The sequence below is a fragment of the Pteropus alecto genome, unplaced genomic scaffold, assembly GCF_000325575.1.
Source record: "Pteropus alecto unplaced genomic scaffold, ASM32557v1 scaffold71, whole genome shotgun sequence".
Taxonomy (NCBI): domain Eukaryota; kingdom Metazoa; phylum Chordata; class Mammalia; order Chiroptera; family Pteropodidae; genus Pteropus; species Pteropus alecto.
The window spans coordinates 1,629,488-1,650,188 of NW_006433024.1; the positions used below are offsets into that span (position 1 = coordinate 1,629,488).

The window sequence follows — 20,701 nt, forward strand, 5'->3', positions numbered from 1 at the left end:
CAAATCCGCATACACCCAGGTGGGTACACCCTATAAAAGCAGGACCCGTATGTACCAGCCAGTGCAGAGCTGCAGCGCTACGTGCAGACCCTCATAATTTTCAGGGTAATATTGTAGAATCCACTGCCTGCAGATTTGGAGAGGCAGCTATGGGATCTAGTAGAAGAGAAAGACTAAAACGTGACAGTGATTTAACCTCTTCACCCGTGCCTACCTCGGCAGCCCAGTCGGCTCTGTTTAGCGGCTGCGCCTCGCCTCGGGTGCAGTGGGACGTGTCCCTCCCATGTTCCCCTTAATTAGGGGGAGGCAAACTTCTGTCATCTCCTCCCGCTGGCTTCGGTTTAGTAATCAAACCCACATGAGTCACGCAGAACACGCAGCCCCCTCCCGCCAGCATACTCTCGGCTGTTGTCCCTTTAAAACTCGAATCCAAGGGGGTAATGATTTATCAAACTTGTATTATCAAAAAAATGTCAAACGAAGGGCACCTTGCTTTGCACTGACGCAAATCTGGCCTTTCCCAAGGAGATATAGAAAGCGCCTCTCTTGCTGGAGCCAAACCCAGTCTTGTCAATAGCTGGTTTCACTCTCTACCCATTCAATCTGTTGCCGCCGTCAGACATGGTGAGTGGTTTGCTTTTGTTCTTTTAACGGGATTAGAGGTTGCAGGGATAGGAAGGGGGCAGATTCATTTTGAATACTTCATGTAAAAATGTTCTGTACATTTTGGAAGAGGGAGGGAGGAGAGTTGTCGCAGCCTTCGTAGTTGTACTTGTGAGCAGTACAAGTATAGGTCGGAAAGAGGTTTCCGAGGCTGTGCAGCTGAGAGGTTGTGTACCCGCCTGGGACTCTAGGCACTGTCCTCGGTGCTGAAATCAGATACCGGTACTGAGGCGAGTCGCTCTAGGTCCTAGAGGCTATTGAGATTAGAATGCTTGCTGTAGTCAAGGTACTTAGATTGGTGCAAATTAAGGAGTTCTCATCTATGCATTTGTGAAAGAAGGTTCGACGAGAGGTGTGCAGTTGAGGTGAAGGTAATAAAATCATCCTCACAGTTTATAGTAATTATTGGTGCTAATATTTAGGAAGCCATGGAAAATAACAATGAGGGTGAAAGCGGAGGGAAAAAACCACCGCTGGCGGTTATTTTCATTTGCACCCCAATTGAGAGAAAGCAAATGAAAGTTAATTTTGAATTTTGGTCCCCAAGCAAGTGTAGGGGCATGGAGGATATCAGACTCCTGTGAATAGTTATTCTGGGTTGGTGGTGGGGTGGTGGGAAGACAAAAACTTTGCTCATTCTTTTGCATATCTGGGAATCTGGAAGTGAATATAGGTTGTGTAAGATAACAAACCTGGTTACCATCTTGTGTTTTAAATTAAGTCTGGTTTATTATTGTGGTTGTTATTTTGGTCACGATCCTTTTCCCCTGCATTTGCTACCTGGCAGGCGGGGATGAGTTTTGGAACACTGGGATTCACACAACGGATTTGGCCTGAAATGCTCGCAGGTGCCAGGGCCTCAGCTTTGTGGCCGCAGCTTGTCTATCGCTTACGGAGAAGAAAAAATGGCAATGTGCATTGTTGAATGACAAAGGAAATGGGGCGGAAAATTAAAGAATCTTTCTACAATAGTGATAGGGACATGGGCACCCTATAGCCGTGATGTGAAATCCAAAGAGGGCGGGGAGCTCGTGTCTGTAGGGCCCTTTCCACCCGCCCCGTCTCCCCCTCCAAAAAACATTTCTGCCTCTTTTCCCAGTTCTCCATCAGGGAGGAGAATATTAGTTTCTTTATGTCATCTAATTATTGACAAGACAGGCAAATTGAAAAAAATACTGATGGCATTTTTCCTTGGAGAAGGAAAAAAAAATCCAGATCTCAATTCGTTCCCTAGATATTGTGTTTGGACCTGAGTTATGAACGTCTCTGTATGTAGATACAGGTATTTTCTAAAGCTGCCTTGATTTTTTTTTTTTTTTTTTTTGCATGGACTTCCCGTTGTCTTTACAGGATTGCGGTGCTCCCAAGGAAATGAATAAACAACCAGCCAACAGCCTGGAGGCTGCGGTGGCGCCAGGCCACCACGATGGCTCCTGCGCGCCCAGGACGAGTCCGGAGCAGGAGCTTCCCGAGGCCTCCCCCGCACCACTGCCGCGTGTACCCAGGTCTGCTTCCACCGGCGACCAAACTTTCCAGTCCCCTGACGCGCGAGCCTGTGAGGCTGAGCCGCTAGGAGTGGGTGCTTGCAAACTCAGTAGCCCGAGGGCGCCGGTGGTCTCTGCGGCTCTTCGGGACTTGAGCGAGACTCACAGCGCACAGATCCCCCATCCTGGAGGCGCCGGGCCCGGCAACGCGCTGCATTGTAAGATTCCGGCCCTGCGCGGCCCGGAGGAGGATGCGAACGTGAGTGTGGGCAAGGGCACCCTGGAGCGGAACCATACCCCGGCCGTGGGCTGGGTGAATATGAGCCAGAGCACCGTGGTGCTGGGCACGGATGGAATCACTTCCGTACTCCCTGGCAGCGTGACTACCGCTGCTGCCCAGGTAAGCAGGTCTCCCTCGGCCCGCGCTGCCTCCTGCTGCTCCCCAGGTGCGCGAGATGTAGCGGGCCTTGTCGGATGCACGTGTGCTAATGGGGAGACTGGTTGGCAGTGCCAGGTAATGGATGCGGGAGGAAGCTTTGGGGCTTCGGAAGCTCGCACTGCGCTGGGGTCCCCAGTTCAGGGCACGAGGGCTGTAGTGACCCTACCAGAGAGATTGCGACCTTAGGAGCTGCCGCTATCTGACCCTTCGTAGCCTCTGTATTGGAAATAGGAGCGCAAACTCATTACGCATTTGAGGCAGATGGATTCCTAGCCATTTATGCAGACAGGACTCATCCTCTTGCCAATAACTGGGTCTTTTCTCTAAAATTTTTCTTAATTAAATAAGAAGAAAACCCCTGGAGGAAATAACAGTTTAAGTTCTGTAGCCTTTTCACTATGAGTTACTGTTTATCGGGTGAGAACTCATTTGATTTATAGGTGCCAACTGCTGAAGCCTGAGCTTCAGGGCTCTTCTGAGACCCAGAACCTAATTTTGTAATCATCACAATTTTGTATGGGTTTTTTTTTCCTTCTTCTTCAAGAGGACCTCTATCAATTGTATAAGTTTCAGGCTCCGCAGACTTGGAATCACCTCCTGCATTTGATCCTCTGTGTTCAATTGGAGACATGGAAAACCCACCAGGCAAATCCTAACCTAGGTTAGGGATAACAAACTATTATGGTGCCCCAATCTCTCATATAGGCTTCTGCCTTCTTCCAATTCCCTCCAGTCTCTCTCCTTCCTCTGAGCTCTTCTCTCTCCTGTTTCACTTACTTCAGCTCTTCCATTCCCATTGCTCGCCTTTCCACTATCCCTTCTCCTTCCTGAGCTCAAGAGCTAGACACGTATCCAGTGGTGGGTGCCTGAACCAGAATATTGTATGAGATTTCTGGTTTATAAAGCTCTTCTGTTCATATTCAATATAGTGTTTGTACACATGCACACACACACACACACACACACTCACACACTTATCCACAGGCCCATGTAGCAAGAACCAAGCTGTTAGAATAACTAGAAATGAACAGACACAGGCTTTCCCTCTCACCTTGTTTTTGGGGTCCACTTCTGGAGCATTTGTCTGTGTATAGTAACTACCTCTGATAACATGTGCCCAACAATGTGACCCCAGGTGGAAGCAGAATTTTGTTTCTCATGCCTTGCTTAACCTCCGCACTGCGGCAAAAGCAGCTGGAATTCCCACTCTTCTATAGCTTTGGAAGAATTGGAGGGTGGGGGTGGGGCTGGAGGTAGTATCCGTGGGAAGAGTATAGGGGGGATGTTGAAGATGTTCAGTATAGATCAAGCCCTGCATTTGCCTGTTTTCAGTTCTACTCACCTTTCTATTCTTGCCTTTCTGACACCTACCTCGGCCCTCCTTCTCTCTCCCCAAGACTTCCTCCTCTCCTGACAGCTGCTTCTTTATCTTCCATGGCTTATGGAAGAGTGTGGAACATACCAGGTTGCTAGAATAGGAGGCAGAGGGTGACTGAGGAGATGGAAGCCGTGAAGTGGCTTGGGTCTCTGGAAGCTTTGTGCAGTGTCTAGGTATCCTGAACATTGTTATTTTTATTTGAGGTTGCTCCACCGCCAGCCTTTTCTGCTTAGTAGTGAGGCATTCCAGAATGAGGTATTGCCCCAAGAGAATACCTTAGTGTGAACTTGCAGAAGTGACCCCCAATGGTCCATAGACTGCTGGAGCTGGAAGATGCCTCAGGGGACAGTTATTCTAAGCCCTTCACTTTACAGATGGGGACACAGAGGCTCAAAGAGACAAAGTGGCTAGCCTGAGGTTGTCCAGCTGGTTAATGGTAAAATTTAGACCAGAATTCAAGGTTTTCAACGTCCCATCTCTTACCATATCTACCTTCTCTATTCTTTCCTCTTGTTACACTGATACATCTCCCTCCTGCCCATCTCTCTTACTCCACTGCTGAAAGTGGCCCCTGCTTAAATTAGCTGACCAGGTGAATTCTGACTGTAGGCTTTGGCAGAGAAAGTGAGGCAGGGGCTCCCGCTGGCTTCAGGCATTACAGCTCTCTTTCTGGCCTTAGCACAGACTCTAGAGGGAGAAAGGGCTGAAGGAAGGGATGTGTTGAGGAGTTTTGGGAGGGAGAGGTTGGTTAGGGACCTGCTTGCTTGGGACTCTAGGCATGATATTGGGGGCCTGCTTGCCTAATAAACTCTTGGTCAGGGGTTGGGGATAGAGGGATCTGCTTGCGATCAACCAATGGGTTCAAGGTTTGGGGAAATCTGCTTGCTGATGTGCCCTGACTGCAGGATTTGGGAGTGAGATGTTCAGAGGTCTCCTTAAGATGGATCTCATATTGGAATCGGGAGCCTGCTTGCTGAAAGAGTCCTAGTGCAGGGTTGAGGGGTGAGGGTCTTGCTTGTAGGTGCATTCTCTTCAGAATTGGGGGTCCTGCTTGCTGATGCATCCTTGGTTGAAAAGTGGGGGCCTGCTTGCTGGGAAGGACCCTCAGCAGGGGGGAGGGTTGGAATGGGACCTGCTTGCTGACCAACCTGGGGCTGTTATCCGACAATGTGCTTTTCCGCCTCCAGGAGGACGAGCAAGGGGATGAGAATAAGGCCCGAGGGAACTGGTCCAGCAAACTGGACTTCATCCTGTCCATGGTGGGGTACGCAGTGGGGCTGGGCAATGTCTGGAGGTTTCCCTACCTGGCTTTCCAGAACGGGGGAGGTATGGCTTTTCCGGTCTTTCCGCCTGCGGCGCTGTGGGGAGGGCACTTGGGGGTTGGGGAGGAGGGGCCCAGAGTTCCTGGACAGGCCGGGAGGGGAGGCTCAGGGAAGCCTCCTTACACTCCAGCCCTATCCCATGTAGGCAACTGTGCTAAGCCAGAGGGCAGAAGCTGCAGTAACTGGTTGGCATTAGATCCAGAAGGCTTTAATCTGGAGATGGAGTTTAGGGAAGAGGTGGGCCCTCATGTTCCCCCACTGGTCCTGCTGGGTCCTGCGCCAAGTGTGCAGGGAAGTTCAAACTAACCCAACGTGTATTCAGGTAGGGCTGCACTCTGTGTACCTAAATGACTTTACCACCAGTAGCTGTGCGGTTCTGGACATCGAATTAAAGATATTTTAAGATTATAACCTGGAAATCCTAGCCTAATAGAACACTTTGGGAATGGGCACTTAGATGGTACTGAATGCTGGCTGTAGGTGAACGAGGAGGTGAGAGCAGAGAGGAGCTGGGTGTTGTGCTCTCAAAAACCTCTCAGAAGTACCCCCATACATATATCTTCTTGGGTATGAGCGGGGCTTATTTTGGCTAGCAAAATCGTTCAGCAAAAACGGATTTCGTTTCATTTGCCCTAACTGGGTGGAAGAAACTGCTTTTGAAGAAAAACCGTTTCTGAAATGGTGAGGATGCCAGTTAGACTTGGATCAGCTGCCAGATCTCTAGGATCCGTTCTACCTCTTCTGTACCCGTGAAGGAGGGACCTGACACATCCAAGGTCCCCTTTGCTTACTCTCACATTGTTGAGGCTCTACAGTGCCAGCAGCCGCCCCCATGTTGGCTGCTGACAAGTCACCCTCTAGGAATAAAAATTTGTACCTAGAAGTCTCTCCCACAGTTTCTCAACTAGACCAGAGACCTAATTTGCCCCATCAAATTAGGCAGCTTAAGGTGTTTTGTTTGTTTGTTTGTTTTTGTTTTTTGTTTTTGTCTCTTGGGTGGGCTCCAGGAGAAATTTGATGCATAGGGAAACTGACAAGTATTGCTCCATAGGACGATTAAAAGAGGAAAAAATGTTAGCTTCCAGGCCCCTCCCCCCACCACACCCAATTCCAAATTAGGACACGTTGACAAGTACTTATGAGGACCACAGAGCATTTGCAATCAGCGGGGCGCTGGAAACCTAAGAATGTGTGCTGGCCACTCAGATATAGGCACCGCAGATGGGTTTGCGCTTGGCTTTCTGCAGGCAGTCCTCAGACTAGGGTGCAGGAAGTGGGCCCGAGGTGCTATAATAAGGCCTCCAGTGACAGGAAGCGGGGTGAATACACACGATCGGGGTAGGGAGAGGGAGTTCCAGTCAAGTGAGTTTGGCTGGTGAAAGTGTCTGCGCTTTGCTTTATCAGAGATCTGCCAAGTGCAGGGGGGTCCCGCACGCGCTCAGCAGTTCTCTGAGCTGCGGGGGACCAGGCCCAGGAGGGAGAAGCTGACTTCTCCGCACTGCGGCTCCCGAGCACCCGCGGCCTTCACCGCGGGGTGGAGAGCTCACTGCCTCCTTCCCAGGAGCAGAAAAGGATTGCCCAAACCACGTCTTTCGCTAAAATTCTGTCAGGAAAGGACAAAGCAGGACACTTAATTTTACTCGTCATCAGCCCAGGGCTGCTGTTGAGTTTTCCTGGGCTGGGGAGCCTCCCCCGACTGCCCGCCCCACCCGCGCAAGAAGTGTCCCTTCTCCGGACAGGAAGTTGGGGAAAGGGTGTGCAGAAGGAGTGAAATGGAGAAAGATCAGCTTTCCTTCTGGAGCACAGTGTTCTGATTCAAGCCTTTTAAGAGATCATGGCTATTCCCCAAGCTTCTCTAAAACAATCCGACGAATCTTTGAAGGGAAAGAACCCCATAGTCTAGTTAAGACTCCGACGTAATAATTGTCAGATGCTCAGTGCCTGGGAAAGCTACTGTGGAAGGACTGACCAGGGAGACTTCTTGGAGGAGGAAGCATTTGAGTTGATCTAGAAGGATAGTAGGGACTTCTTATGTGGAGAAAGATGTTGAGAAGTGTGTGATGGCTGCGGTTGTGGGAGAGGGATGCATACCCGGGCCACCTCTCTGGCAGAACAGGCCCATCCCCCGTTTGCAGAAGGTATGCAGGTGACATGGGTTATAAGCTGAGGAGGGCTCCCAAAGTCTAGCTTAGCAGATGTTAGGTCCTTGGAAGGTAGAGGTGCCAATGAGATGACAAGATTTCACCAAATCTGACTCTAGCACTGAGTCAAAGACATGGATTTGTTGAATTCTGAAAGGGCTTAATTTTGAGACATTGAAGTACTCTAATAAGAAAAAGAAAAGACTAAAATCTGACCAGCACACTACCCTAGCATCCAGTGGGGAATTGAAAAAAGGAGTGCGTTTGCAGGGTACCCTTGTACTTTTCAGAAGAGGGCTTTTAAATGTCCTGGGTGCCTGCGGTTGCGCTGGACCATCAAAAGCTTCCTGGAAATGGAGAGGGAGTCAGCTCCCACCACATAGCATGAAGGTGGGCTGGAGCCCAGCCTTGGCCTCCCAGGGCTCTCACTTCCCATTCTTGCTTTCCAAGGTGCTTTCCTCATTCCCTACCTGATGATGCTGGCTCTGGCTGGGTTGCCCATCTTCTTCCTAGAGGTGTCACTGGGCCAGTTTGCCAGCCAGGGGCCGGTGTCTGTGTGGAAGGCCATCCCAGCCCTACAAGGTGAGTCCACGCTGCCTCTCAGCCCCCTCAGCCCTACCCTGCTCTCTCTGGCACCATGTGGCCCCCTGAGAGGGAGACCTGCCTTTGTGATCAGTAGAACTCACTCCTTCCTTCTTTATTTGAAAGAAAAAAGACTAAAATCTGACCAGCACACTACCCTAGCATCCAGTGGGGAATTGAAAAAAGGAGTGCGTTTGCAGGGTACCCTTGTACTTTTCAGAAGAGGGCTTTTAAATGTCCTGGGTGCCTGCGGTTGCGCTGGACCATCAAAAGCTTCCTGGAAATGGAGAGGGAGTCAGCTCCCACCACATAGCATGAAGGTGGGCTGGAGCCCAGCCTTGGCCTCCCAGGGCTCTCACTTCCCATTCTTGCTTTCCAAGGTGCTTTCCTCATTCCCTACCTGATGATGCTGGCTCTGGCTGGGTTGCCCATCTTCTTCCTAGAGGTGTCACTGGGCCAGTTTGCCAGCCAGGGGCCGGTGTCTGTGTGGAAGGCCATCCCAGCCCTACAAGGTGAGTCCACGCTGCCTCTCAGCCCCCTCAGCCCTACCCTGCTCTCTCTGGCACCATGTGGCCCCCTGAGAGGGAGACCTGCCTTTGTGATCAGTAGAACTCACTCCTTCCTTCTTTATTTGATCAATTCCCTCTGATGGACCCTCCGATGAATGGCCCAAGATCACTTCCGGCATCATTCCATTCCTGGCAGAATGCCTCAATGTCCTTGGTAAACAGAGTCTACTCCACTATTAGTGTATCCATCTGTAAAAGAGAGCAAGACCTAGGTCCCCTCCCTGTGCCCAACTGTAAGAATTCCATAGGATTTGGGATGACATAAATCCTGGAAATTTTGCTTCCACAGGCTGCGGCATCGCAATGCTGATCATCTCCGTCCTAATAGCCATATACTACAACGTGATTATCTGTTACACGCTTTTCTACCTGTTTGCCTCCTTCGTGTCTGTGCTGCCCTGGGGCTCGTGCAACAACCCTTGGAACACGCCAGAATGCAAGGATAAAACCAAGCTCTTGTTAGGTGAGTCTGGATACACCCACCTTGGGCTAAGCATTCATTTGTCTGTTCATTCAATAAAGATTCACTGAGCACATATTATGTTTGCCAGGCCCTATGCTAGGTGTTGATGGCATAGAGACTAAAAAATATAAACATATACGTAATTCTAACATTTAAAGAGCTAGTGGCCCAGAGAAGTGGTAATCAAACTTTTATTTGCTCAGGAATACCTGGATTGTTTGTTAAAAATGCAGATTTACGGGCCTACCAGAGTCTGATTTATTAGATTTGGGTGGGGTCTGGAAATTTATTTGCATTTTAACAAGGTCCCAGGTGACTTGTATACATGATACAATTTGAAAAGCAATGAAGTCCGAGTCTAGGAGAGTGATACAAGTGATTCTGGGTCTATACTTCACAAAATACTGCTCAGTGAATGGGGTAAATATGAGAACAAACACAGACTGGAGACCTCTGATAGAAATGTGTATGATGTAATCCTGGAAGAAAGGAAGTCTGCCTGGGGAGTCAGGAAGTGCTTCTGGAGGACGGTTTCAGACCCGAAATTCACTGGAACTTGAGGACTCGGGAAAGCTATCCGTCTGTTGGGTCAAAGGCAGGAGAGTGAACATGAGGAAGAGCAGGCGGATTTGTCAGCAAGGCTTTCTGGTCTATAAGACATCTTGGCCCCTGAGGGCACGTGTGTCTGCATCAGGTAACTTCTCTCTGGGTCTCAGTTTCTCTCATTTGAAAAATAGAAGCAATAACAATATCCATCCTACCTACCTCACTACTGTGAGGAGAAAAGAAACAGGATATGATAGCAGTTGTGTCTTACAGAGACACAAACAGAAGGTGCTAATATCAGTCACCTTCGAAGGCTCCGGTTACCTTAATCGGCACCATAAACTAGTGGTTTCTTCTTTCTCCAGATGATCTGTTATTTCCCTTAAGCTGGGTCTGTGCTGAGGTCAGAGTCCTGTGATCCTATATAATTGGTTCCTAGTGCTGGCACCCAAATCAGCTCTTTTTGTCCCTATAGCCCGCACGTTGCAGAATGACATTATTTAGCCCTTGGAGTATGTGAAGAGAGAAGGATTTATTCTTTTCTCCCATGCCCACCAGGAGATGCACATATCTAAAGGCAGAAATTCACACTGGACTATTTTTACACACACGTTCATGCACATATACAACATGACCAACCTCCACCTAGAGAATCTTTGAATAAGACTGGAGAAGAGCTCAAACTGGAGACTTGTGCCCATTAAATTCAAACCCTATGCATCCAGGATGAGGATTTGTGGAGGGTCCCAGGTGTGTGGCTCACTAGTGGTATTGTGACCAAGGGTAAGTGTCTCTTAGACTCTCTGGGCCTCTGTGTCCTCATCTTTACAATATTCATGTTGACAGATTCCTAGGTTAGAGCAGTGGTTTTCAAGCCAAGTTACTACACATTAAAATCACCTAGGGAACTAACAAAGTGAAATTTCATTTAGGGGCCACACCAGACCAATTAAATTGGATGATCTGGGGACAGAGCCTAGGAATCTGTATTTTTAAAGTTCCCCAGGTACGCCCAAGGATAAAACTCACTAGGTTGCCATTTTTTCACATCTCTTAGTTAGCTGGTCTTAACCACTTTTGGAATGGAGTGCCTCACCTTCTTTGCCCTGTAGTCGCTGCCAGGCCAGTGGTCACTTCTGCAAAGCTGCTATCTGGGATAATCTCTCTCAGCAGCTGTTCATAGATTCACAACCAACAATCTGCTGCCAGAATGGCTTCCTGAAAATGATCGCCATGTTAGGCCAGGCACATTTTCCAGGATGTGCGACCTGGAATGGAGAAATACTTCAAGGTCATCTCAGAGCCCTGCTTGTGCTTTCCAGATTGTGCCTAGGAGGACAGTCACTTTTCAAGAATGTGCCTGCTGGAGGAGGGCTGTTGCCTTGATTCAGGCTCCATGGGAGCTTCTCTGGGGACATCCCTCAGGGACACATGGGTCATAGTGATTGGTGTCCTGCAGCTGTCCTCTGAAAGGAACGCCATTCTCTACTAACAATAACCACTAATATTTGTGCAGCACCTTAATGCTTCGTAGTAATAGCTAGCATCATTACTACATGCCAAGCACCATATTAAACCCTTTTACTCAAATTACCAATGTTGGACATATGTTGGACAACAAGCCAACAGATGGCTTTGAATATTATTTCTACTTTACAGATGAAAGAACTGGAGCTCAAGGTCATAGATCTGTGTTAGACCTGGGATTTGAACCCAAGTTTGCCTGCCTCCCGAGATCCTCATCCTAACTACCATGCTAAAAGCTCCCCAGTCTACAAAGCAGCTTTATAAATGATGTCTCTGCTCTTCCTAGTAAGAGCTCTATGAGTTCTAAAGGGCAGGCGACGTGATCACTATTTTACAGGTGAGAAGTCACTATTTCACTGGACTTGAAGTCTCAGTGAGTGGAAGTGTCAGACTGTAAGTTGAAAGGCAGAATCAGCACTGGGATTTGGGTCTCATGACCCCTGATTCTTTGCTCATCCAGGGTTCCTGAAGAGTCCTTGGTCCAGCAGGTTCTCCTCCCTCAGTCTCAGCAGAGTGATGTCAGTCCAGGTGTCACTTAACTGTTTGTAGTTGAGGTTCTATGGGGTAAAAAGAAAGCTTGTCTCAACAAATAGTTTGACTTAGTAATTTCACTTCTGGAGATTTTTCTTCTAGGGGGAATCAGAGATTGCAGTTAAGGGCTATACATTATTGTTCAGCCACATTTACAATCTTGGAAAACACTAGAAATACTAAAAATTCAAGTTATTGCTAAATAATTTCATAGTTCCAGTAAATTACAGTGAATGCATAAGATGAAGTATTCTATAGTCATTAAAAATAAATATTTCTAGGACATGGTTCCATAGTGTAGTGGCTAGCATATCTGCTTTACATGCAGAAGGTCCTAGGTTCACGGCCCAGTGAGCCACACTCCACGGTCTATGGCCATGCCACCCTGAACAAGCGCGATCCCGTCTGATCTCAGAAGTTAAGCAGGGTCGGGCCTAGTTAGTACTTGGATTGCAGACCACCTATGAAGACCAGGTGCTGTAGCATAAATAATAATAATAAATAAAAAATGAATATTTATAAAATATAGGGAAATCCTTACCATATTATATTAAATATCAAAGCAGGATACAGATTTACAGTACACTTTTGTTTTTCCTAGCAATATCTGCATGGATAGAAAACATAGGAAAGTGATACACAAAAAGGTTTTTGGGCCATTCTTTCTTTTCTGTGTTATCTATCATAGACAGGTATTTCTTTTATAGTCAGAGTATCTGTATATGTTTATGTATGCGAGTGTGTGTGTGTGCGTGTACGCATGCATGAGTGTTTTGAAGCAAGCTGAGCACTTTGACTAGGCCAGGTATGTGGGTAGGGGTGCCCCTGGTTTTGTGGAATTTTCAATTTCGTTCACAATAACTGAGGAAACATTAAAGGCAGAGTAAAGACGTTATACAGCTAAGCTCATAGTGGACGGATATAAACCAGAAAAACTATGTAAGCTCTGAGCAGAGAGAGACAATGGACATTTTTCACTCTGATTATTCCCTGGGAGTATATAGACAGGCTGGGCAGATTTTATCTCATTCTTAGCGCTTTAAATTTTTTCGTTTCTCTGTTAAAAAGCGAGGTGTCACTCACCCTTTCTTTGTGCAGCCCCCATCTGTTCTCTGTGTTATCTGCATGTGAGTGTGTTCCATTGCTGCGGACAGGCCATCCCTTGTGGAAGTGCTCTGGGTTCTTTGGGGTCCTGGGGTGACTTAGAACTAAGGTGATGGTGTTCTGACTTACAGACACAGGTGGCTTTATAGTCCCACTGTTCTGATGGACAAGTTGGGAGTCCAGACAATGGATGTTCCAGGCTCTCTCTCAAATGGCCATTCTGGAAGAAGCTTGTTTAGGAAACAACTCCTTCCCCTAGTGCAGTATTCCACAAATTAACTTCCAGGCTCACCCTCTCCCTCACAACCCATAACTATATTACCCTTGTGATAGCAGGCAGTTGGTCCCAGGGAAGAGGGGGTAGATCGCCTGCCATTATGACTTTCAATCACAACGGGGAGGTATGTACCCTGTGGTCCTCTTAGCATTGCTAGGGACACACTTCCCGGAGCCCTCCCTCAGTATCGAGATGCCAAGGCCCCAGAGCTGCTCCAGCCCCAGAGAACAGCCCCGGCCCTGTCCATGGATAGAGACTGAATTTGTCCTATATCTCTAAAGTATAGGTTGTAAGAAAGACTGTCTTCCTTAGGGGCACTCAACCCCCCATGTATCTGTAATGGAGAATGGCTAATCCAGTGCCCTGCCAAGTGAGACCAGCGACTGTTCTGTGAAATTAGGAGCTAGCCGGGTCATTTAAAATGGGAACCACATAAATACCATTTCTATTTCTGGAATGGCTTAATTTTCATTAGAATTTTAATTAAATGATTCCTTTTCTCCCTAGCCTTTCGTGTGCTTTCATTTATTAATAATTGCCCGAGTAAAGAGAATCCCATTCCAGCAGCTTCCAATTTAGCATGATCATTATCGCTGTTCTTTGTTCAGGGTTGCTGGGCCGCAGAGCTCTCTGATGACTCGGCCTCGGGCCGACCTGAAGACGCGGAAACACGCGTCTGCCATCCAGTGGTGGGAAGGGATATTGCAGGAAGTTTGATGCAAGGAGCCCTGCTGCAGTGCCGCAGGAACGCTGTGACCTTGTACTGCCGCGGCAGCAGTAACCCAGAGACTCTCCAGGGAAGCTGCCTGTGTGCTTCACAATGGCAGTTTTGGAAGCAAGCGGTTTGGCATTTGCCCGCGTGTTAGCAATCTCTTCAGTTTTAGGGGATAATGGATGTACTTTTTGGCAGGAGGGTGAGAAATAACTATGTGCTTAGTGGCAGACAAAAGAATATGGATGGATGATGCTTTAATTGTTTTCATTCAAGTCACTGTTGGGAAAAACAACTGCCTCCTCAGTAAATATCTGATAATTATTAGTTCAGAATCCCCCCTGAAACTCCGCTATTTGATTAGGCTAAGGAAGATTTTTTGACGACTGAAAGTAATGGTTTTCCACCCCAGTAGACTCTGCAGGACACATTTGGCAATGTTGCTAGACAGTTTCCGTTGCCAAAACTGGGGGGTGGATGCATCCAGTGGGCAGATACCAGGGACACTTCTAAATATCCTGCATACACAGGACAGCCCCAAACGACAGAGCATTATCTGGTCCAAAAGGTCAGTAGTACCGCTGTTGAAAAACTCTGGTCTAAACTAATCGGAGGGAAAGGATTCTTATCATTGTTTTAATTTTTATCCAATATTATGAGATATTCTGGGGAATGTGTGGGAGGCAGTAGGTAATTTATGTCTGGCAAGTAGGATTGTGGGAGATGATGATGAGGACTAGAGGCGGTCACCCCAGGAAAAGGTGTAACAATGATGATTGAGTTATGGCTAAAATGTATCGTGTCCAACTGTGTGCTAGGCATTGTATGAAAGTTTTTCATTTGTGATCTCAGTTTAGTTCTCCCATAGATACAACTATTATCAGAAAATGGAGGCTTGGACAGATAAAGAAACTCATCTAAACTCTCGCGGCTAGTGGAACTCCTGAACCCATAGTCATACCCACTTTGCAGTTCCACAGGGAGCATAAATTGGGAGTACATGCACCAGATCTAGGCTACACGTGCTTTTTCTTTGGCCCACAATATTTAAAAAAAAAAACCTTAGCCTTATTTCCAACATTTTAAAATAGAGAGATTTCATATAAATATCTAGATTTTCTATTCTCTCACTCTCTCTTTGGCGAGAACACCTGGTAACGTATGGCACTGACTGGCTGGAGTACTCCCTGGTTTGCCAGAGTCCCCGCGTCTCCTTACTATCCTCCATTTTATGCCTTCTCCATTTGTGTCACCAGCTTGGCTTCTGAAGGTGTTTGAGTTTATGATCCCTGCTCTCTATTTCACAGTAGAGAGGTTAAGAACACACCCTTCAAAGAGAGAGTACCTGTTTGCCTTCTGGTTTTTCTCTATGGCTTTGGCCCCAGAAAAGTATCTTTATCTATAATAGAGAGATAATAACAGTATCTACCTCATAGGGGTGACAGTTGGCTTCAATTAGTTAATACATGTAAAGCACTAAAACAGTACATGGTGAATGCCGTATGACTGTTAGTCGTTGTTACCGTTACTTTTCTTGCTCCTTTATAAAATAGTATCCTTTGGGATTAGTCCTGGTGGATTCTTTATTTAAAAGGTACTGTCAAGTGATCAGCATTTATAAAGCTGTCAGACAGGCATAATATGGTTAGAAAGACTTTAGCTTCTTCCTATTTAAAATGAGGATAATAGTATGTACCTCCCAAGTTGTATCAGGATTTCACAAGAATATAATTATTAAAGTATCTAATACAGTGCTGGCCATACTAAGATTCACATGCTTAGTTCCCTTTCCCCCTCCCAGCCTAGGTCAGGCATTCTCAGCCTTGGCATTGTCAACGTTTTGGGCTGGATAATTCTCTATTGTGGCAGACTATCCTGTGCATTGTGGGATGTTTAGCAACATCCTTGGCCTCTACCTACTAGATGCTCGTAGTACCCTGTCCTCCAGATGTGACAACTAAAAATGTCTTCAGACATTACCAAGTGTCCTCTGGGGACAAATTTGTCCCCAGTTGAGAACCACTGTGTTAGGTCTTGCTGTAGGCTCACAAGTACACGGCATGGTCGCTGCCTCTACTAACCCATGCGAGGTTGTCAAAAGTACATGTCACATGTATCTTAGAATACTAACTATATGTCAGCCATTGTGCCAGGCAGTGAGTTCAAGGTGAACATACTAGCAAGCTTTCTGTGGCAGTAGCTCTTCAGGAGGTTTGCTTATGTCTGATTAAATTCAACTCTGCAAGTTATTTATTTTCTGCGGAGTCATGGGATCTGGGTTAGAATCCTGATTCTCTTCCTCATTAGCTGTGTTATTTCAGGAGAAGTACTTAAACTCTTTGAGCCTTCCCTTCATTTTAAAAACAGAGATAGATAATAGTACCTACTGCCTAGGGGGTTGTGAGCATTAAATGAGATAATGCATGCAAAGTGTAAAGTGCTTAGCACAGCATGTGCCACAGAGGGAGTGCTCTACAAATGAGAGCCACTGTTATCAGTACAAAGCACTGCTGTGGGGCTACGTGATGACTAAAACATAATTCCGTGATTCATCTCCATCTAGCTTTGCTCAGTTAAAACTTTTTCAAAAAGTTACTTTCCAATATTTGACAAATGTTTTTGGCTTTTGTTTTTAAATTGCTAGAAAGGCACATGTGTATGTTTTCTTTACAGACGTCACTGTGTTTCTATTCTGTCCTCTTCTAAACAGATTCCTGTGTCATCAGTGACCATCCCAAAATACAGATCAAGAACTCCACTTTCTGTATGACTGCCTATCCCAACTTGACGATGGTTAACTTCACCAGCCAGGCCAACAAGACGTTCGTCAGTGGGAGTGAAGAGTATTTCAAGTAAGGTGGCTTTTTTTTTTTTTTTTTTACTTTCTAAGAGAAACCTAGGGAATTAATGAACACTCAACAGGCAGGCTAAAAGTATGGGCAGCCCTAGGGGTGTGTTATATCCCTGTACACCCTCTCTACCTACTTGAGTGATCAGGGAGGATGACTTTAACCCTGGTTTGGTTTCCAAGAGCAGATTGTCGTACCTCTGGGCCTGGAGAAGAGAGTTGGCTGAATGATGGTGGGAACAGAATTGGTGCTGCTGTAACTCATGATGTTGATGACCAAAACGTTGCAAAACTTTCATCCCATCCAGTGCGATCTAAGCAATTGACTAGTTTGTGTGTGTGTGTTTTGTTTGTTTGTTTGTTTGTTCATTTGTTTTTGTCTTCCTCACCTGAGAAGAGAAGAGAGGCAAAACATCAGAAAACAAGTCATGGTCAAAGATTTAAAGAACTAGCTCATTTTTTAAAAAACAGTCTCACATCTGTGTTGCCAGATGTTGACAACCGATATTCAGGGACACTATCCTCAGCCACCACAGGACGATTGAGTGAAGTTCATGGAATTATTTCTTAAGGGAGGTATATGTAGACAGGGTTCAACAGAGGGTAAATAAAGAATGTTCTCTAGTTAAGCCCTAAGTTGGGGGTTGTAAACTCCAATGTGCTCAGCGACTCGGGCAGGGAGGTTTGTGTGCTTGCCAGGCAAATGAGTGAAGTCCTAGCGAGTAGGATGACAGAGCATGGTGGGGACTGTGGCAAATTGGAGAGAATGTCTGCTATGGGTAAGGGAGGCAGCTGGTGCTCAGCTCCAACTGATCATGGTGGGAATGTGGGCAGTACAGCCAGAGTTTCCATTTTATAAGAAAAGTTGGAAATAAAATCCAAATTTTCATGTGGTTTTCCCACTGTAAATGTTAGCGAACTAATTCAAATAAAACACTGGGGCTAAATAAAATGCATATATCAGTAGGGTCCCGGTTTGTGGCCTTTACTTAGGTAATAAAACGTGGTCACTAATATCCCTGCCAGTCCTCCCAATTGCCATCAATTTCGATGCCAGGTTTCTCTTTTGTACAGATTCAGAGGGGACATGGTTGTCCCTTGAAGAACAGAAGGGAGAATTAGACTAAATGATGAAATAATCCCTTTTTGAAGATGACATAGGAGCATGAGCGTGAGCGGAGATTCACCCTGAGCACTGAGAAACTGAGTCTGACCTAGTGGTTGGATGGTCACATAATCCACGTGGTTACGTATATTGTAAAATGACTTGTGAATCTGCTTTTCATGGTCTTTCCTAGTCCTGTAGGACCAGTTTTAGACCAAAAGGAAACGTTCTTAGGAGCTTCCTGGGACTCATCCAGGATCCCTTATTAATGGACGAAGTTGACCAGGGTGCCGTGGATTGTTGGCTAAGCAGTTTATCCCTTTAGGAGGCAGAGCCATGGGGTAGATCCTTCTCATTGCTTAGGAAATATAATCCCTAAGTTTTGAGAGCCAGGTCACTTCTACCCTTGGTTACTTCTACTTAGCTCTCGAACCCAGGTTGCCTCAGGGGTTGAGACTGAAAGAGGCTCTGTCACCACAGAGCGTGGCCATCCCTGTTCTGAAAAGTGTGGTTGTACCCTACAAAACAGCCTCTCAGGTTGTCACACACTAGCTGGCTGGAGGGGAGCGGTGCTACTGCCTTCAGTTCCCTCAGCAGGTCAGAACGTTCTAGGCCATCACTTCTGTGGTCCTGTCGAGTCTGGATTCTGGCTGGCCCTTTGCTCACGTCGCGGAAAACCACCAATCTACAAACGCAGCACTTGCATCCGGGATGCATGGCTTGACTGTTGCGGAGTTGAAGGGACTGTCCGATTCTTAGCAGGACTCACTATCCCTGTGACAGCCTCCCGCCCCAGGAGGGAGGCTGCTTGCCCACTTTTGGGCCAGGCGCTACAGGCCACCACCAGGGATGTGGGGGTCACCAGACAGACCATGACTGCAGTATATACCCAGGTTGTCGACTGCAACTACAGATAACCAGCAGCAGCCTTCTGTTTGCAGCTGGTATCTGTCTTTGAATGTGGTCCTTGAGTAAGGCCGGGCCCGGCCTGGCCCAGCCGCTTTCACACTTTAGCCAGCCTTTGCCTTAGGCACTTGAACTAAAATGTGGAGCAGTCTTTTTAGTCATTTAGCATAGTGACCCTATACTGATTTTTTTTATTTAAAATTATGCAAACGATGTTGGAATACATTCTCATAAAAGAGTAGAACGATAAAAAAAAAAAACACAGAAAAACCATCCTTGAACATTTTACAGTTTCTATTAGTGATATGACCTTCTATAAAGACATCAACCTTGGTAATACCTGTACTGGGACCTTCGATGCTGTTGGATTCATTGTACTTCTCCGGGGGCAGCTCCTGGTGACAGCGGAGCTGACATAGTCTTGTTCAGAGCCTGTCTTGGGACATAAGTGGCCTCCCAGCACATCATGAAGAACAGGGTAAATCCAGTCGGTCTCTCTGCAAACAACTGTGGGTGCAGGAGCCCATTTTAGTGGATCCCTCGCAACTCGATCTGATAAGATCCCTAATGGGGAGGGTAGGGATGCTGGAGTTTGTCAAGGCAGCTGGCTCTGCTGGGAGAGAAATGCCTGCAGACTGTCACCTCCCTCCTTACTTTCTCTCCCATTCTTAGGTACTTTGTGCTGAAGATCTCTGCAGGGATTGAATATCCTGGAGAGATCAGGTGGCCACTAGCCTTCTGCCTCTTCCTAGCTTGGGTAATTGTGTATGCGTCTCTGGCAAAAGGAATCAAGACTTCAGGAAAAGTAAGAACTTGTGTTTATCTAAGAGAAAGCTCTGGGACATCTAGAGGGGTGTTTGTGTCATGAGCAGGTAAAGGAGCACTGGGAAGAGACGAGACGTGGGCATTGCCGTTGGGCCTTGGCAAGTGGCTTCACTCCTGTGGGTAAAATAAGATGATAACATCTTTCCTTCAGGGCTGTTTTAATGATTAAATGAAAAAAAAAAAATGTGCGCAGAGCCCCTGACATAGGGTGGGGGGTGCAGGGATTGGTTTCTTTCTACTTCGTCCAGCAGATGGGACCTCCCTGATCTGATTTGGTCACTTTCCCTGAACTCTAGAATTAGTGCTGCTGGCCGGCATTTTGCCTCTTAGTCTGGCTGCCAGGTTAGTTATTGCTGCTGCCAAGAGGCTGGAAAGAGACCAAAACTGAGTAGTGGATCCCTCCCTTCTCCCCACTCCCAACCACCATGTTTTCAGCCTTTCATGCCTTTCTTCCCACCCCCAGCCCAACACTTTTCCACCACACGTGGCTCCAGCCTCCACCTTAGGATATGCCCAATGGCACTTGAACTAAAATGTAGAGCAGCCCTTTTCAGTCATTTAGCATAATGACCCTATATAGTCCTGCCAGTGGGATCTTGGTTGGGCAGATACTTGGCCGCTCTCATTGAGCTATCGTTTAGCTGCCTCTCTGGAGATGATGGAACTTCTACCCTAAGCTCAGTCCCAAGGTACGAAAGCAAGACATTGGGTACTGCTGCGAAGATCACAGTGTTTCTATTCGTCTGTGATGATTTATGATGGTGTTACAGCCAGTGTCTTCCCTTGATCTAAAATTTAATCCTTGGTGCTAGATTTTATGGGCTTTCCAGAATGGGACTTTTTGAGTAGCCCGGAGCAGGTAAGTTTCTCTTTTAGGTTTGCTAACTGATCTCTCTGCTTCATTGAGAAAGGTGGCCAGCTAGGAATCAATGATCATTTTTTTTTTTTTAAATGAGGACTGTCACCAGAAGTAATGACACTGTCTTGGAGTGTGCAGACATTAATCACGGAGCATCGTTTGAAAGCCAGGGTGAATGCGCTGGCTGGATCTTCTTACTGTGACGCATTCCTTGTGATTGTAATTCCATAAACAGACTTGTCTAAGCAGCAGTTCTGTCCTCCTCCTCCTGCATCAAGATAAGCTCAGTTCCTCTTGCTCAGGGCCTAAGGAGATCAGAGTGGCCAGTTGTCGCCCAGGAGATCTCAGTCTCCCTTTGAGCAGCTAGAATTCCAGAGGCAGGGGCACAAGCAGGCAGCCTGAAGGTCAAATGCAGCCCAT

At 46.9% G+C, this 20,701-nt stretch overlaps 1 protein-coding gene and 1 pseudogene across 3 annotated transcripts in view; both read left to right on the forward strand.

The window, feature by feature from the left end:
- Window positions 1-364: 364 nt before the first annotated feature.
- Window positions 365-20,701, forward strand: part of SLC6A5 (solute carrier family 6 member 5) — a 45,761-nt gene continuing 25,424 nt past the window's right edge. Inside the window, exons 1-7 of one of the 3 annotated variants that reach the window (XM_006907975.1) lie at window positions 365-624; window positions 2,014-2,547; window positions 5,152-5,290; window positions 7,878-8,009; window positions 8,868-9,041; window positions 16,449-16,590; window positions 19,270-19,402. In XM_006907975.1, coding sequence (XP_006908037.1) covers window positions 622-624; window positions 2,014-2,547; window positions 5,152-5,290; window positions 7,878-8,009; window positions 8,868-9,041; window positions 16,449-16,590; window positions 19,270-19,402 — 1,257 coding nt within the window. In that variant the 5' untranslated portion in view covers window positions 365-621. Of the gene's footprint in view, window positions 625-2,013; window positions 2,548-5,151; window positions 5,291-7,877; window positions 8,010-8,412; window positions 8,522-8,867; window positions 9,042-16,448; window positions 16,591-19,269; window positions 19,403-20,701 lie in introns of those variants that run through there. The other 2 variants (XM_015586363.1, XM_015586364.1) reach the window with 2 other exon arrangements.
- LOC112476688 lies at window positions 12,013-12,131 on the forward strand (annotated as a pseudogene).